Source organism: Triturus cristatus, chromosome 7 (genome assembly GCF_964204655.1).
Source record: "Triturus cristatus chromosome 7, aTriCri1.1, whole genome shotgun sequence".
Classification (NCBI taxonomy): domain Eukaryota; kingdom Metazoa; phylum Chordata; class Amphibia; order Caudata; family Salamandridae; genus Triturus; species Triturus cristatus.
In genome coordinates this window covers 168,871,676-168,891,364 of record NC_140590.1, presented here as the reverse complement: position 1 = coordinate 168,891,364, position 19,689 = coordinate 168,871,676, and the positions used below count along the sequence as shown (strand labels likewise).

At 44.5% G+C, this 19,689-nt stretch overlaps 1 protein-coding gene across 1 annotated transcript in view; it reads right to left on the bottom strand.

Moving 5' to 3' along the window:
• LOC146809136 (IgGFc-binding protein-like) overlaps nucleotides 1-19,689 on the bottom strand; it is a 453,503-nt gene that overhangs the window by 150,282 nt on the left and 283,532 nt on the right. The window contains exon 24 of the mRNA XM_085615950.1: nucleotides 1,248-1,843. Within this exon, the coding sequence (XP_085472076.1) occupies nucleotides 1,248-1,843 (596 nt within the window). The remainder of the gene's footprint in view (nucleotides 1-1,247; nucleotides 1,844-19,689) is intronic.

Genomic DNA, 19,689 nt, shown 5'->3' with positions numbered 1-19,689 from the left:
AGCTGCATTTTTTTCCTGAAGCAGTGGTAGGCCTGAGGTTGTGTTTGCCTGGTCACATGAGTGGATGGCACAGTAGTGATGTACTCTACAGGTGTAGGTGAAATTTAACTGTCCATGGCGTGGATGCTTTATGGGTAACATATAAAATGGCCCTATAGGAATGCAAAATATGGCAATTAAATTTTGGCCGATTTCAATATGTTTTAGAGGTCAGAGCACATGCAATGCAGCCTGGTTGACATTGTCCCAGTGCACAGATTTAAAAAGCTAGAAGAATCAGTCCACAAACAATGGGGTGGCCACGCAAAAAGAGGCACTTTCTCATACATGTTGTCCTTATGCTTAAGATTTTTTGCTTTTCTCACAAAGCATTGCAGAACACTTGCCCCTTATATCCAAACAATGAACTTTCCTTATATCATCCCATGAGTTCAAGAAATCTCAATTTTGCTACTATTCCTCGCATCACCCCGCATTAAAATGGGTGACTAGTTGTTTTCATATCAGGCATCTAAATATTGGAATAATCTTCACCTCTCATTGCTTTAACTCTTATCCTTCAAATCTTTAAGAAACAACTGAAAACTGAGGTATTTAACAGAACTGCTTAATCACCGTCAGTCTTTAGAGTAGTTTTCTGTCTCTATTGTCAGAACTCTTCATGAGGGCAACTGCTCTTTAAAAATCAATATAATATAACATACCATTCATAGCACAATGCTAGGTGATCATTACTGGAGATTCTTGAAAGATATCTGAGTTTAACCACTGCCTACTCTTTAATCTATAGTAGTCTGATCATGAAAGCTGAAATGCCTTTTGTAATCAGGATTAGTACTGCCTTGCTTGCAGAAGTTCAAAAGTCTTTCGCTTGTACAGACAAATTATGATTTCTATCCCAAAAAAACTTCTTTTCTCTTAACAACCTGTATTTTGAGTTATTTGGTGGAACTACTTTTATTTTTTTGCAGTCAATCAATCATTCCAGTCTGGTATTTAAAGTACTGTTTTACTTACGTTACAGATCCCTAAATTACAGTATAGAACCATATTACATAAGTGATATGAATGGAAGGAACATGTTCATAGGGAAAAACATATATTGAGAGTAAAAATGTGAGCAAAGGACAAAAAGAGAGAGATAGAGAACATAAAATGTCATAATGATGTCAATGAGACCTTATAAGGCACTAGCAATCTTTGTATTATTTGCTCAATGATTTGTATATAGCTTTTTCATAACTCACCAGGACGATGCCTTTTTTGTTCTGGACCATGGCTAATGTGTGGTTATATATGTGAAGAGTAGCCATTGATGTGACTGACACTTGTCTGTTTCCATATTCTGTATGTTTTACATTGATGGCAAATGGTGTGAGATTCTTGTTCCCACCGCTGTATTTGGCCAGAGTGTACAGGCATCTTCCTTGGTAGTCATAGCGGTGACCATTGAGTGTGGCATAGTGGGAGTCTCCGAGAGCAGCACATGTTCCAAAATCTACAGGGATGCACCTCTGGAGACCGTCTGCCAGAGCGCACTCTTCATTGGGTCCACAGGTGAACGGTATGCAGTCAACAGATCCACCTTCTTGACACGTACACTGCGTGTCACACTTTCCACTGGGGTAAAACACTTCATCTTTCTTGTAGTATTTCTCCCTGTAGTGGCATCCACACTGACTTATATCAACACACTGATCTCCACTGAGGACAAAGCCGTCATTGCAGGAGCAGCCTTCTGTGCAAGTCGAGTCACATCTTGTGGAGGTGGTGAGCCCGCAACAGGTGATGGGGCATCCATTGGAACATAGTTCATAGTGGCTATTTCCAGGGCAAGACTTGGCTAAAAATTAACACATAGTAATGGTTATTGGAAAAAAATAGTATGTGCAACGCAATTAAAACCAGTTGCTAGTTTAATGCATAAAGACAATGTAATTAGCAACTGCTTAATTTAATCATAATTTGTTCAGCTGTCTGAACACCAATGTGTTCCCAGTACACAGAATACCAGGAAAACCAGCCTACAAATCAGCCAAAAACTCCCCCCCAAAAACAGGCTGGTAATGCCCGGAGGCTGATCGACCAAATTTGGGTGCGGACTGATCTTGTTGTTGTATCTTGGTGTATCGATCCCATCAGCATCTGTTTCCCAGCCAAGGAACCATGCACTATCCTGCCAGTACTAACATGCACTGCAAAGTGAGGCACAGGAGAGAACTGCAACAAAACTGCCAATAAATGGATGCAGAGTGTGAGGGAAGCCTTGGTGCAAGATCAGCAACTGTGTGGGGCACAGTCTACCCCAACTGCGCCACACCTGTGGGCCTGGAGTTGGCTTGCCAGAGGACCAAGCCCAGAACATCACTCCTGCAGAGTGCAACACCCTGCCTGTGCGTACCAGCAAAGTGGTATCAAGCTCTGCAGGAGAACGAACCATACAACAAGAAGTAGAGGGAGCGAATTTTAAGAAATCGACACGAAGAAACAATGGAGGCACCCTGGCGTATATCATTGGGCGCCCTAAACCCCAGGTGTTGAGAGCAGCTGGTGACAGATCCAAGGCCACCTGCTGAGGGGGATACAGACAGTCAGGTATCCATTATGATAAAATCTGGCCTTTTACTAGCCTAGAAATATAATGATTAAAGCACTCACAGTAAGAAGGATTATCACACTGCTTTGGGCTGAGTGGGCTCACACGTCCCAAAACATGTTGCAGGAAATTGGGTTGCTAGTTGAGGAGAAAGAAGCCCTTCCCTATCAGCAACAACCATTATTTTCAGGGCGAGACACAAGCAAACCCTAAAGTAGCCTGGAAACAACCCTCCGGTAATTTGGTACCATGCATTCAGGCTTGACTTAGAGGTAATGTTTAAAGTATCTATGAAGCACTTCAGACATCGTTTGAGCATCTTTTTTGTTCACAGGACCACAGCTGGGCTGGCAGAGCACCATCAGGCCCACATACAAGGACTGGGGTGGCACCACCTGGGAGGGGGGGGGGGCACGACTCACAGTAGCCAGAGTCTAGGTTCTGGGTTCAAGGTGGTTGAAGCATTTTCTGTCCCTGAGGCTAGCCAACTAGCCCTTGGAGTCACTCTGTGGATATACTACACTTTAATTTTTTGTATTTACACCCAACAAAATATATGGCTGACATGCTGGGAACACCCCATGCACACAGAAAATGATGGACCAACTAAGGAAGGAGCAAAGATAATCAGGTGATCAGAGTCCAGAGAAGTAATGGGTCAGCAAATAGGCTTTCCTGACCTGACAAATGTGGGGGCTGGCCAGCTCATCCAAAAGACACAATCCACATCTACTTAAAACACAGGAGGGGCCACATGGTCCTGATACAGGAGACACATCACACATCGCTCAGGTGACTAGGGTTCCATTAAGATCCAAAAAGCAGGTATATGGAACTGCCTTTTTGCATATGCCTAAGAACTCCTGATAAGGCTGTGCCCAGGGGTTCATTGCAACGTCAAAGAACACACAACAGACAGGGAAGGATGATTTGTCTGCCAATCTTAGACTGGACGACGAAGCATTGAACATTTTTAAAAAATATATATTTTTATTATGTTTTGACAGATTTGCTAGTAGCCAACAGTGCACAGGCAGTAAGATCATACATGAGATGGTGGATCATTAACTGTACAGAGTACATTTGCCCCTGTCAATAATACAGCCTAAAAATTACAACAGAACAAAAACATGAGTGCACAAGCCTGTCCTCGACACATGCAACATTGCCTGAACCTGCTTAGAGTTAGAAGTATACTTGTCTACAGTCGTAGCCCGACCATCACATGGGGCAAATGTGATCGCCCCTCAGCAGTGTTGAACATGATAAGCTTGTACTCTTCCAACAATGGCAAGACAACTCACCTGCAATGGGTGGGTGTTCTGCTGGATAGAAACCCACACAACCCATTCATCATCATCGGACTTCAACTCCATCCTGTGCATTGAAGCAGATAGATCACATTTACCGGTCCATGATGCACCGATCAGGAAGTTAAGTGAAGTTCTTACAACCTAGGGTAAAGGATGGGACTTTAAAGGACTCCTGGAGAGCCCTCAAACCACTGAAGTGGGAACACTCTCAAAACTTACCGTTACATACCCGCCAAACATGCATAGACATGTTCCTCACTACTACAGATTTGATCAAATGCATCCTTGGGACTGAATGCTTGGCAAGATTATCCTTTGACCACAATCTGTCCAATAGACAAACTCTGTTGCAAAGATTGAGATTATACACATCAATGCACAATGTTAATATATACAAAAATTAATATTGGTCATCTTTTAGGTATACAAAAGGGGGATGTGCCTGAAATCGAACATAGATTAGCGAAGGACACTATATGCCTAAATTGTAGACCTCAATAACTGAACACAAAAACATTACTAATCCTGACTCGCTCCCCAAACTAATGCGACAACTGAATTCCTACAGATAGCTACAAGACAGGCTAGACCCCTATGTCTAATGTGAAAACCTGGCTAAGAGTCACTCCAAGTGTGACAAAATGGGGCATCTACTTGCCAAACTAGTTCAAGACGCATCACCAAACTCGAATATTACCGCAGTGTGCTGTCAACATGGCCAGATAGTGAATTCCATAGTTGGTGTTAATTACAGGCTCATGACATACTATTGTGATATATTTGCAATGCACTCATTTCAGAGCAATGCGGAAATTGCTCAGTACATGCATGATGCAGCCTTGGTATGGCTGTCTTCGGAACAGTGTGATGAATTGGACCTACCTATAGCGTTGGATGAGATTAAAGCAGCCCTGACACAATAACATATGGGCAGGACCCCTAGACATTTGCAAAACATTTAAAGAGGATTTGATCCCCCATCTTCTAAGCCTTTACCAAGAGGCCTTTAGAAGAGGTAAGTTACCTCCAATCTCCAGGGAGGAGGTCATAATAGTGCAGCCAAAGACAAGTCGTGATCGGCTGAAGTTGCGCTCCTGTCTCTCCCCAGCGCTACTCGATCTTGACTACAAGATTTTTGGGAATGCTCTGAGTACTGCAGTCTCTAGTGCGCTGTGATCAGAGTGGATGTGTGCCTGGGAACAGCACAATAATAGGCGACTGTTAAATTTCCTCAGCAGCATCACAGAGAACTCTGTCAGGGCAGTGGCAGCCTCCATAGATATGGAGGAACCTTTCGACATCCTGATATTGAACTTTTGTGTGGTCAGTTAAAGATACAAGGGTTTCAGAGAAGCTAATATTTAAACCGGTGAAGCTGGGGGGAGAAGCCAGGCAGGCCAAGATAGTGGACGTGCCTTGCTAAGTTCAGTGATCGAAGGCCTGCAATAACCGACATTGTCCTATACTCTGGTGGCTATTCAGCAATGCGAAACAGAGCATGAAATCAGGGGCTCTGCCAATGCTGCCACCTGGTGTCCAGGTCATTAATAATCGTACTTGGAGGACCCAAGTGGCGAGAGTGGTGGTGATCGTGGCCGGAGCCTCAGGCTTGTCGCCTGTGCCAGGCTTCAATGGCATGATAGGGACTGGTTGTCTGGTGAAGGGCGTAGTGTGGTTGTGGAGGGTGCCCCGCCCTCTATGACATAGGAGAGCAGCGGTGCCTGGTAGGGGCACGCAGGAGTGGCCTGAATGCGTGGGCCGCAGCACAGCAAGTCTCAGTGAATAAGCCACGTGGTGCACCATGCAGCAGGAGAGTGCTGATGAGGGGAAGACGACCGCGCTGGCCTGACACATAGGCGGCTTGTGGCAGTGAACACCTGAGGAGGTGTGTGATCTGACAGCAGTACGGCTCCCACGTGGGTGCCAAGCCTCCTGCCTTGGCTCCTCCCCACCCCCTCTGGCATGGCGTGAATGTGTATCAGGAGGCTGGGCACCCACTGTATAAAGTGGACACTGGCTGAACTGCCCAAAATGAACCTTAGGCAGCAGCTGAGGACCTGGGGCTTGGTTAGGCAGTATCTGTCCCTGGGTTCCCTCTCCCTGATGGCACACGCCAAGATCACTGACCTCCAACGTACAGTAAAGGCACTTGATGTGTGAGCGGAAGACACCGAAGGACGCCCAAGGTGAAATAACATCAGGATCATAGGCATCACTGAGGGCAAGGGGGGCCCATTACATACAAAATACATCTAAACACGGATGAAGTCTTGGGGCCTATGGGGGAGATGTCTCTTGTTGCTTCTTGGTGGAAAGAGCACACTTCTCACTGACACCTCACCCACCACATGGTGCGCCACCCCAACCAATGGTTACCAGAATCCTTAATTTCACTGATAGAGGCGTAACCTTGCAAGCAGCTTGTAAGATCAGCAAAGTTACATGTGAATCCTCAGAAGTGATGACATTCCCCGACTATACCCTGAAAGCACAACAATAGAGGAAATTATTTCAGAAGATCAAACAAAAATGCGTGATATGAACCTTAAATGCATGTTACTTTTCCCGTCACGGCTGCAAATTATTTACAATGACAAATCCTTATTCTACGATACCCCGAAGAAGCATGGTACTGGCTGGAGGAAAACTGCTTTGTGGATCAACCCGGTCTGACTCTCCTGGGTCCTCAGAAAACATGTGTGGAGTAGGCTTTTGGCAACAACTAACAAATCAGCAATGGAAAAGCAGGTGTGGACATAGATCCCAAGGGACGAGGTTAGAACCCCCTCATAGCAGAAGGTGATCCACAGAAGTAGAGCCATGGGAAATAAATCCCCTGGCAAAGAGTGACAGAGAATCCCCTCCCCCAAACAGGTTATCGCCGAGAACATCAAAGTAATATAACTCATCATCATGCGGGACATGACAAAAAAGGAACGACTAAGGTTGTCACACTGCCAAACCAAACTGTCCATAGCAACACCAGATCCTACACGGGTAGCTCACTTACGGCCATCCCATCACACCCTGTGCAACATGTTCTAAGTTAGAGATGTCCATTATGCTGAAGCGACAGATGTGCCATTCATTGCTGTGGTGGTAAGTTCAGAAGCTGCCGAATTGTAAGGTAGGGCGGGAGGGGGTTGTGAGTTCTGTTATTGTTTGACTGTCACCCATTGCACTACAGTGAAATATATCTGATCAGTGTATGAGACCACAAGGCAGCAACAGATGAAACACCAAGTTTAAGTTAGAATGACTCAAGTGCTTACTCTCATGGTGTGGAATTTCAATGGGCTGGGGAACAAAAACAAGCGTGCTGGTTTCTACGGTACTGACACAATCTAAAACGGATGTAGCTCTCCTGTAGGAAACACATTTCAGTGGAGCACACTATCAATTCATTGGGAGAGGGGGATTATAAGATGTTATGCTATTCCGGTTTCATATCAGGCAGATACCAATCAGGAAGTCCATTAATATCCATCCTGCAAAAGTTAGGACAGCCAACAGTGGCAGAACATTGCAGTGTTGGGGGACTCGGAGGCGACTCGTCTATTGCTGATGAGCATCTATGTTCCACCAGGCCTGCAAACAGACACTTTACAGACTCTGATGTGATTGTTAGTCACCTTACCAAATGCCTTAACAGTTTTGGGAGGGGACTTCCACATGGTAGTCCACCCACAATTAGCCAGATGTGACCTCAGACAGTTTTCCAGAACCACACCAGGGAAGCCAGAAGGCTTCTTACAGGCAATGGACATGGGCGACGTTTGAAGAACACTACACCAGCAGGATCTGCGATACACATATTGCTGCACATAACTCCCACTCGAGAATCGATCATCTATTTACTTCCAGCGTGTCCCTGCATCACTTTACAAAGGCAGATTACCTGTCAGTGTCAATCCACTCACCCCTAAGGGTTACACTGGGCACGTACAACAGGCACACGACGGGGGACTGGAGGATAGCAACATGGTGCTAGGGAAACTTGAGGTGGTTGACACACTGGCCACGGCCACAGAGTGCTACTTTAAATAAAACTCTGGGTCAGTGGCAGGAGAAGACATGCACTGGGAGGCCTACAAGACCACTATCAGAGAAGTAATCATCTCAGGAGAATTAGAAAAGATGCGAGAGAGGGAGAAACGGAAGGTGCTAGAGTGGTACTCCTTAAGGAGTTAGAAGCGGAACATGCACAGCGGTCTACAATGGGGGTCACTCACACCCTAACTGCCATAAGAGACAAGTACAGAACCACCTTAATTAGTGACGTAAAAATGAACTATCTCCTTAAACAAGCAAAGCTGTATGAAGCAGGGAACAAGGCTGGTAAACTTCTGGTGTGGTTGATTAGCTGGGAAGGGCAACACAGACATGTCAGACATATTTATATACCTGAGTTGGCAGAGGTGACAGGGGTACCGGAAATAGCAGAAGCATTCGCTGATTACTTCCAAGCCTTTTGCCACCCATGATCCACATTGCAACCGTCGAACCACAACAACTTTGTTAAAGACTGCCCCACAAAGTGCATAACAGGGAAGCAACAGGACCTGCTAGAAGTGGAAATTACTGAGCAGGAGATAGAAATGGCAATTACACAATTGGAGACTGGGAAAACTCCCAGACCCAATGTTTACCCATAGAATTATATAGAAAAACTAGCAAATGAGCGGGCATATTATCAAGGACGACGTTAAAATTATCGCCGGTTTAGCGGCAGAAAACTGCTGCTAAAGCGGCAATAATGGGCTTAATAATATGCCCTGGAGAATTCCAATAGAAGCCCATGTTGACACCAGAACATGGGCTTCTATTGGAATTCTCTGCGGCATATTATCAAGCCCATTATTGCCGCATTAGCGGCAGTTTTTTGCCGCTAAACCGGTGATAATTTTTAACGCCGTCCTTGATAATATGCCCCCAAGTTGTTAAACTGCTGCATGCCATGTATAGACAAGCATTTCAGTCCGCGACATTATCAACAGAGTTACGGACAGCAACAATATTGCTGATTCACAAAATGGGGAAGCCACGGAATGCCTGTGATTCCAAATGACTAATATCCCTGCTTAATGCAGAAGTTAAATTCCTCGCAAGGATACTGATCAACAGGCAACAGATGGTGATCACTGACTTGATCCATCCAGATCAGTCTGGATTGAGCTTGCTAAGATCCACCAAGGTGAATCTAAGGTGCCTGTATAGCAATGTGGCTTTGGCTGCAGGATTACACATACGATCGCAGTGGCTTCTCTAGACCCAAAGAAGGCATTCAACCCAACAGAGTGACCATTCCTCTTTGTCATCCTGACAAAAATGGGACTGGTGCTGAGATACATTCCATGGGTACGACTCCTGAATACAGCACCCCTGGCGGCTGTGATGGTCAATGGCATTCGATCATGAGCATTCCCAGTTAGGAGAGGTATACACCAAGGATGCCCTCTGTCACTCATGCTGTTCACAGAAGACATCAAACCACTGGTAGGATGGTACGGGTTGATGCACAAATTTGGGGATAGACATGGGAGAGGGGTTGGGAGTAATGCATTTCTCTATATACCGCTGACATACTCCTCTGCTAAGCTAACCCTGATGAATCTTTGACAGGGCTACAACAAATATTCAACACGTATCAGACATTCACTGGACTCGGCATAAACTGGGGAAAATGATTGTTGTTTCCAATGAGAGGATAGTGGCCTTGGCCAACACTGCCTCTACCACTAAGGGCCGAAACTCACCATTCCAAATACCTAGCATTGTGGATCACTAAGAATGACCGCGCGCATTAAGACTACAATTCACGTCCCTTCCTGACTACTCTGGAAAAGCACATAATGCACTGATGAAATATTCTGCTCTAACAAATGGGAGGGGAGACAATCTTTAAAGTGATAGTGCTACCTAGGTTAACCTACATACTACAAAATAGTCCCTATGGGATACCAGACCGCTTTAAAAACAATAGATCATCTGCTGCAGACTCTGCTTTGGAAGGGTGGCATATGCCAGAGAGCCTTGTGCACCCTCCAAAGCCCTACATACGAAAGAGAAGTCACTCTGCCGAACGTCCGCAAAAACCATAAAGCAGCGCAAGTATGCACAGTAAACGGATGGGCTTTTTCCCTGGTGGAGAAACCTGCATTCAATTAGACTGACTCACTTTGGGGAAAAAGGGATACCTGCACTAGATATATTGTGCTTGGATATGGCATAGATTGACCAGAGAGATGGGATTTGATAACAGATTGACCCCCAAAACACCTCTGTGAGTGGGAACAAAACTGAGAGAGGTGGCTAAACTACCAGGATTCAAAAAGTGTGATCTAATGGTTATTATAACCTAGTATTCAGATTTCATTAAGGGAGTACAATAGTCCTTAACCATGAAAGAGATGCTAGAATGGACAAAAATAAAAATAGGAAGAGAAATTAAAGAAAGCTTTCCCATCTAACTTGTTTACCAACTCAGAAATTTGCCTTACAAGTTTGTCATGATGATACTCTAGCAGGACAAAAAGGAGTTAAAGAGACTTCTGAGCTTATAAAGAGCCATTTTTGGTGGTTTGCCATGGATGCTCAAATAGGACAATACATTTTCACTTGTGAAAAGTGCATCAAAGCGAAGGTGAGCACACAAGCACCATAAGGACTTTTCCAACCACTTCCAACTGCACCATACCCCTGGCACAAAGTTACCATTGATCTAATTGTGGCTCTTCATTCCGGTCAGGGGTAAAACACATTATTCGTTTTTTGTGGGCACTTTCTCAAAAATGTGTCACGTTATTCCTTTAAAGGTAGTTCCTCGAGCTCAGCAGCTAGTTCAGTTATTTACCCAACATGTTGTGAGAGAACAGGGTATTCCAGTAGTGCTAGTTTCTGATCAACAACCTCAATTTGTGTCTAATTTTTAAAGGCATTCATGAAAAAAAATAAGAAACTGACTCCTGATACTACACCAAACAAACTGACTGACAATCAGAAAGAGTTAATCATGAGTTGGAGCAATATTCATTTCTTTTTCTGTTAGATCAAGAGGGAGAGTTGCAAGGTCTCATCTGGACTGCATAATTAGCTTATAATTACGCTACGCATGCATCAATGGCTTATTGCTCATTTAACTTGGAGAACGGCAGACAATGCCATGTTTTGTTAGGGAAGGAAGATAACTCTGTCCCAGCTGGTAATTAACAGGAGTAAGGAACGCTTACAAATTAGATGGTAAAAACTTATTAAAAGCTAAGGCCTCATATAAGAAACAAGCTGACTAAAAGAGAAAACAAAACCCAAGTTACTCTAAAGGAGAAAAGGTTTGGCTGTCTACACTACACTTGCGTTTAAAGAGAAACAGAAAGTTCCAACCAAGAGTTTTGGCCCATTTACTGTAGACAAGATGGTGAATCCTGTAGCAGTCAGGTTGAAATTGCCCTCCCAACTAAAAATACACCACATTTTTCATGTCTCACTATTAAAACAGAGTTCCCCCGGTCTGAGATTAAATCCTTCAGCTGTCCCAGTATGAGTGAATTCTGAAGATGAGTTTGAAAAAAGTTGGATATTGGATTAAAAAATTGCGAAAGGGAAATTGTTTTATTGAATTGATTGCAAAGATTTTGGGCCTGAAGAAAGATCGTGGGAACCCTTTTTAAATGTTCACACCCTGAGACTAGTGAGAGAATTTCATAAAATGTTTCCTAACAAACAAAGGCTGGAGGGAGTTGTTTTGAAGAGACGTACTGTCAGGAATGAAATTGCCATGATCAGAGTTAAGGAGTTAAACTGTTTGCAGAAAGCGAGAGTGTCTAAATATAAAGGTATACACAATTGAAGCATCGCCACTCAAGTCTGAAGACTCTTTTAGGTAGTCTATTGAAAACTCTCAGAAAATCTGTTGTTGAGGAATCCAACATGGCAGCTGCCATTCTTAGAAACCAGTAAACCATCCTTCTAGTTTTTTCCTTCAGAGTGCGCACTGTCAAAGACTATAACACACATGTGAAGTATGTGCAGCACAGTTCAATTGCCACCCTGAGGGAACGAGTAGTTTCTTCTCTTCGCTCCTGTTAAAAAGGAATTTTTTGCCTTGTGAATTGTTCTCGCCTAGATATATTGCCGTTTTTTGTGTGCACACTGTGGGTAATTCCTCATAGAATTGGAGTTCAAGGAAGGAACCTTAGCTTTTATTGGTGAGAAAGTTGTGAGGAGAAATGAGTGAGTTATGTCTACACAAATTTGAGGTCAGTGTCTCATCAGCGCTGCAAAAAAAGGGCCATGAAAGCAATATAGAAAATCATAAGAGAAATGTACTATCTGTGAGATATCAATTAAAAAAAATCAACAGAGAAATTTGGAATTGAGTAAGGTTTAGAGTTTCAGGGACTTATTGTGAACAAATATATATATATATATACATTTAATGGAGGGGGCATGACCTGCTTGGACTGCACCAGCCAAATGGATTTCCACGGGTATTTGGTGAGCAGTAACGAGAAAGGGAGGTGAGGAAGATAACTTCTTTCTCGCACAACACCGCATTTCAAGAAAATAATATAGCGCTGCAGCATCACAAAGGCACTTTGCATTGTAAATAACAATTTTTAACAGTGTGCACAAATATGAATGACATTACTTTCGTGACTATGGCAAGTGAAAAAACGCTATTAAGCAAAATGGAATCATGCAGTAAATCACGATATGAGGAATATGTACGAGTTGCACCCTGGGGCCTGTAGTTCACTTTGCAGGCCACATGACCACTGGGAGGATACATAACTGCTCACCTGTGACCAAGGCGGTAAAATGCTGAAACGCGTAAGGAGCGAGAGTGGTTAAAATGCTGCAGCACTGACGAAATAAATGTCTGAACTTGGAAATAAGTCGGAGTTGGGCTCTTATTTTCCTTGGATAACTCCGAATACAGGCTTCTCCATTCCTGTGCAAAGAGCCCGCCCTGCAGGGTCGGGGGCCCCCGGTAAATGGAGCCTTTCTGAAAACATATATATGTATATATATATACACACACACACATATGTATATATATATATTCACTGAAAAACCATAGGTTTCAGGGGCGTTATAGTTAGCTGGACTTTTCACTCGTACAAAACCATAGAAATTTCCCCGGTATAGTTAGTTCAGCTAACTATAACTCGCGCGCCCGCAATGCACTGCTGATGACGTCACATATTACATCACTCATGACATGGTCAGTGACATCACTCACTTTAAATGCTAATTCCTAGCTATAACGTGCCTGAAACCTATGGTTTTTTCAGTGAATTTCAAAGGTTTTTTAAATGCTAATTTCTAGCTATGCCTACAGAGATAGGACATGTGAAGAAAGAAGAAAACGCACAGAAAGAAAAAAAAAGAAATGCAGAAAGAAGCAACAGAAGTCCTCAAAGACGAAGAAAAGTGCAGGAAGAAGTATAACGAGCAGAAAGAACAAACAGAAGAGCAGAAACAAGCCTTGTTGCAAAATCATCCTGTACCCTCAACTTTTTCAGACGGATACTGGTGGTAACTGAGTCTGACTAACCAGTCCTAGAGCCAGTGCTATGTTAAAAGACACTCAGAATACAGTGAAAACACCTACATACACTAGGGCACACTATGCGTTGGGGTCCCCCTGTGATTAACATGACCTCCTCTGTAAGCCCCTAGTATATAATAGGGCAGGGGCTTAAAACTACCTCTTAAAACGCACCACAGGGCGTGTTTGAACACGTCACCTCATGCCCCGTCCCCTCCCTACCCCACTGTGTAAACACGCCCTGTAGCCGTTTTAAGTTGGGAGATTAAGTCCCCTTGAATCCTGAGGGTGCACTGCTGATGACGTCACATATTACATCACTCATGACATGGTCAGTGACATCACTCATGACATCACTGATGACATCTCAAATGACATCACTGATGACATCACTGATGTCATCATCCAGTGAATGTGTGTTTTTCTGAAAATTACATATGTTTTATATATGTATATCTCAAGGTCGATGGAAGAATAAATGGGTATATAAGTGTCTAAATGGATGATTTGTTTTTGAAAAATTGATTGTATAACTGACTGATTAAGTGTATCTTAGTGAATACATGGCTTAGTGAGTAATGTTTAAATATGTACATATCTGTATCAGTCTCTCACTTTGTGTATAAGTGGCTGCATGGGTTGGTGAGTAGCTACATGAGTGTCTATATAGGTTATTAGTTGGTTTTTGAGTATCAGTATAAGTGTCTGATGTCTGTATGGTTCGGTGGGGGGTATTATGTAGTTCATAGGTGCATGAATGAGTGACTCACTGTTTGTATGTGTTGAAGACAGCATGTGTGCAGGACTGTATGGGTGGATGAGTGTGTGCATGGGTGTGTTAGTGAGTGAATGACTGTCTCAATAGTGTCTCTATGAGTAACTACATATGTTTTAAACTAGTATATGTGACTATTGGTGTATATAAGTGAGTATATGTGAGAGTGAGAGATTGAAAGAGTTCCTGTATGAATAATTATGTGTTTCTATAAGTGATTGTTTAAAAGACTAAGTATGTGTAAGTTTCAGTAGAAGTAAGTGTGGTGGTGTGTTTATAACTGTATATGCAGGTAAACGGATGTTTGATTCTTTATTAGCATGAGTGACTATGTGTGTGAGTAACTTTATGGATGAGTGGCGTTGTGTAACAGGATGTATAGGTGTATGAGTACATATGATGAGTGAGTACATGTATGAGTGACTGTATAGGACTGTTGGTGAATGAGTGGATGTGGATGTGGATCTTACAATTACTGAGTAGGTTGTTGTAACTGGTATTGGTATGTCCATTGTTTTGAAAATTTTAATTTCTATTTTTGAATGTGTGTATCAAAGGTTATATTAGGGGGAGAGGAGGTCTGCCACTCTATCACAAGGATGATGTCATCAGTGATGTCATGAGTGATGTCATGAGTGATGTCAGTGACCATGTCATGAGTGATGTAATATGTGACGTCATCAGCAGTGCATTGCGGGCGCGCGAGCTATAGTTAGCTGAACTAACTATAACGGGGGAATTTCTATGGTTTTGTACGAGTGAAAAGTCCAGCTAACTATAACGCCCCTGAATTCTATGGTTTTTTCAGTGAATTTCTAAGGTTTTTTAAATGCTAATTCCTAGCTATAACGTGCCTGAAACCTATGGTTTTTTCAGTGAATTTCAAAGGTTTTTTAAATGCTAATTTCTAGCTATGCCTACAGAGATAGGACATGTGAAGAAAGAAGAAAACGCACAGAAAGAAAAAAAAGAAATGCAGAAAGAAGCAACAGAAGTCCTCAAAGACGAAGAAAAGTGCAGGAAGAAGTATAACGAGCAGAAAGAACAAACAGAAGAGCAGAAACAAGCCTTGTTGCAAAATCATCCTGTACCCTCAACTTTTTCAGACGGATACTGGTGGTAACTGAGTCTGACTAACCAGTCCTAGAGCCAGTGCTATGTTAAAAGACACTCAGAATACAGTGAAAACACCTACATACACTAGGGCACACTATGCGTTGGGGTCCCCCTGTGATTAACATGACCTCCTCTGTAAGCCCCTAGTATATAATAGGGCAGGGGCTTAAAACTACCTCTTAAAACGCACCACAGGGCGTGTTTGAACACGTCACCTCATGCCCCGTCCCCTCCCTACCCCACTGTGTAAACACGCCCTGTAGCCGTTTTAAGTTGGGAGATTAAGTCCCCTTGAATCCTGAGGGTCCCTAGGGTTCAACTAGACCACTAGGTACCTCCAGTAAGCGCCACAGAGCTGCGTTGCAGAGAGGTGTAAAAAGTGGCACGGCCTGCACCACCTCTCTGCAACGCAGAGCAGTGGTGCTTACTGGAAGCACCTGGTGGGCTAGTTGGACCCCAGGGTCCCTCAGGATTGAAAGGGAATTATTTCCCCAACTTAAAAATGCACCACAGGGCATGTTTGCACACGTCACCTCAGGCCCCGTCCCCTCCCTTCACCACTGTGTAAACGTGCCCTGTGGCCGTTCTGAGTTGAGAGATTAAGTCCCCTTGAATCCTAAGGGTCCCTAGGGTCAAACTAGCCCACTAGGTACCTCCAGTAAGCGCCACAGAGCTGCGTTGCATGGAGGTGTAAAAAGGGGCGTGGCCTCACAACACCTGTCTGCAACGCAGCTCCCTGGCGCACACTGGAGATACCTGTTGGGCTAGTTGGCCCTCAGGGACCCTCAGTATTGAAGGGGAATTAATTCCTCAACTTACAACTGGCCAGGGGGCGCGTTTTCAGAGTGCTGCAAGGAGGGGGCGTGGCCTCCGGCGCGATGCCGGTCTTTTTTTTTTTTTTTTTTAGAAGGAGGGCTGTGTGGCCCCCTTTCTTTTTCTAATTTATTAGCCGTGGGGACCCCATCCCCCAGGGCCTGCACCCTAATTTTTTGTGTTGAAAAAAATTAATTTGGCCCTCCCAAGGCCTTAATCGGCCCCGGGGACCCCAACCCCCGGGTCATGGCCTATTTTTTTTTTTTATTCTTTAGGAGGGGGGCTGTGTTGCCCCCCTCCTCAGGCCACTTATGGACCCGGGGACCCCATCCCCCGGGGCCGGCCTTTGATTTTTATTATTTAAAAAAAATATATATTTATAGAAACACCTAGGACATGCTGGACAAACCGTATGTACCTATCATCATGACGATTTGTGTGATATTCATTAAAAGGCGACTATGCATACAATGAATCCACGTAGAATGTATTCACACCGCTAGTGAAGCTCTGACATGTCTGACACCCTACCATGCCTAATCCCGGCGCCCCCGCTGGTGGGTACTCTCCAAGTAGACACTCTTGTCGTTTATTTATACAAACATGGATAGCTATTGACGGGCACATTTAATACACATGCACACCAAGCCATTCAAAGGGGATTCGACAAAAATTCGACCAAACTATGCAAGAAACCCCCTCACGGTTAATAAAACACACATCCACCGCCGGATGTGTAATGCTTTTTATTTTACTCTCTGGAAAGGAGACAAACCTCACTTGAGAGTCACAGCGTGCTCCTGGCTGAGCCCAATGCTGTGTTACACCCACCAGTGCCCGCCGAGTGCCACACACCTCTGTGTTGTATTCCACCAGCTAGTGCGTATGCTATGACACTCTCTAGCCCATGTGCACTGTAACACCACCCCGTGAATATGTCATGCCACACTTGCCTTTGCACGGGTTATATTGCCCCATCTAACGTGCCTTCCTCGATGCCTATGTTAAAAGCACAGCGCTATGCCATACATATTATAATCTGGGATCCATATCTTTGTCACAGTGCATATGCAATGTTACACTACCCAGCACATATTTTATATTACAACTTTAGAGACTACTTAGGTTACACAACACTGCCCTGTGCATATTACACTCCAAGGCGCATATCACATAGCAAGCGCTAGTGCCTGTGCTATCTCGCGCTCTCCAATGAATCTGTCATTGCGCACAATGTATTGCATATTATATTTCAAGGCCCGGTTCATCTTATATCACACTTTTTGGTGCATAGTTTATACCATATACTATATCTAGTTTTCATTTTCAATTGTGCTCTCAGGACTATGTTCTATATAACACTGCGTCCACCTTCCCTTTTCACGGGCATTACATTTTGCGATGGGGGGTGGATGTTTCTTCCAAGTGAGCCCGGAGTCACAGTCCCAAACGTCCTCTTCTTCCTGAATAAAAGTGAGATTATGCTGCATACTTGTTCATATTTTAAGTAGTTCGCACAGACACACATTTTAAAAACAATAAAGTTACTAATAGCCACCTTCTATGAACAGTTAGCTTGCTGCCCCATCCACCTCCTCCGTATCCTCTGTTGTCTGAATCCATGGACTAGCCTCCTCCCTCCTGCCATGCATGGTCTGATGTGCTGCTACTGCCCTCCATTTAGCATGATGTACCAGTCCACTCCTCCTGCCCTCCATTGCCCAATTCTATGGCCCATCATTAACCTCCTGCTTAGCCTCTGTGCTTAGCTTGCTGCCCCTATTCTCCTTCCCCCTGCCCACCGATGTCTTTGTGCATGCCCCTGCTCCATCCTTTTTGACCACCATGTTCCATGGACCTGCCACTCCTATCTACTCTGAGTGTTCTGTTGAGCTCCCCTCCCACCTGCCTAGCATTGTCAGATGACTGTAACCTGTCCCTGCCACCTCCACCCTGTCTGTCCACATGCCATGCCCCTATCCCCTTCCTCCTGTCCTCCATTGTCCATTTTACTGCCACACCCTTCTGCCCTCCCTGGTCTGTTGTGCTGCAGCTGCTCCTCCTGCCTGCCCCGCGCGGTCTGTTGTGAGGCCCCTTCCCCTGAACTCTCTTGTCTGTGCCCAGGTCCTGACCCTCCTTTCTATCCTCCATGGTCCTTTGTGCATGCCCCTGCACCCTCCTTCTTGCCCATCATAACAATTGTGCTGCCACTTACCCTCCCGCTTGCCATGCATGGTTTTCTGTGCTGCCATGGCCCCTCCCACCTTCCCTGTGTGGTCAGCTAGCTGCTCCTGACCCCCTCCCACCTTCCCTCCATGGTCTGTGTGTATGCCATCATAGTCTCACTGTTGCTCTCCATGGTGTGTCTTGTTTCTAGTGCCCATCCTGCCTGACCTCCATGGTCATCTTGCTGCTCCTGCCCCCTTGCCCCCAGCCCTCTGTTTCCATGTGCAGACCCCTATTCCCTCCCTCCTGGCTTGTCGGTTCCATTGTAATGCCCCTGATCCGTCCCTCCTGCCCTTTATGGTCTGTTATGCTGCAGCTTTCTCTCCTGTCTGTCCATTATGGTCAGCTAGCTACCGTTGCCTCTTTCCCCTCTGTTGTCTGTTGTCCATGTGCATGGTCCTGTCCCCTCCTTATTGCTTTCTATGGATTATTGTGCTGCACTCCCGTCCCGCATGCCCTGTGTGGTGTATTGTGCTGCTGCAAACCCTGATGCCTGCCCTGTAGGGTCAGTTTGGTGCACCTCTCAATGTCCCTCCTGTCCTCTGTTATCCGAGTCCATGTCCCTACCCCAATTCCTCCTGCCTACCATGATCCAATGTACCATACTTGCGAACATTTTGAACTTGGTAAGAGGGAGATTTTGAAATAAAACTGGGGTATTGATTTTCCCCTTTGAGTTACATTGAAAAAGAGAAGATTGTAGACAGGAAACAGATCAAGTAAATCCCATTTGAGCTTAAAAACATTGGGCGGTTCCTGGCTGAAATGGGTCTGTTGGCATGTATGGTTGTATGACCGCTGCCTCTTCCTTCTGCCCACAATGGTCTATTATATTGCCACAGCCTCTCTTGCCAGTCCTGTATTGTTGGTTTGTTGCCCCTGCCCCCCTTTCCACTGCCCTCCATAGTCTGTTGTGCTGCCACTACCCTTCCTGCCTGCCTAGTGTGGTCAAATTGTTGCCTCTGCACTCTCCTACCTGCCTTCAATTTTCAGAGTCCGTGCCCCTGGCCTCTGCCTCTCAACAGTATCCCAATGAAAAACTAGATTGCTAACATTCTATATTTATTACAAAAGTGTGGAACGCCTGACGTCATCTTGATGTAATCAAAACTGTAATGCCTAGAGCATTTCCTTTAGAAATTACATATATGAGAGGGTCTTATTTGCATCAAAATTATGGTTAGTGCTCTAAAAAACTAAAATGAGGACATATTTTCTGAGTTTTCAAATAGCGACAAAGAACGTTTAAATTATTTGTAATCTTAGTTTTTTTATTCAGTTGACCACTTGATTAAATGTT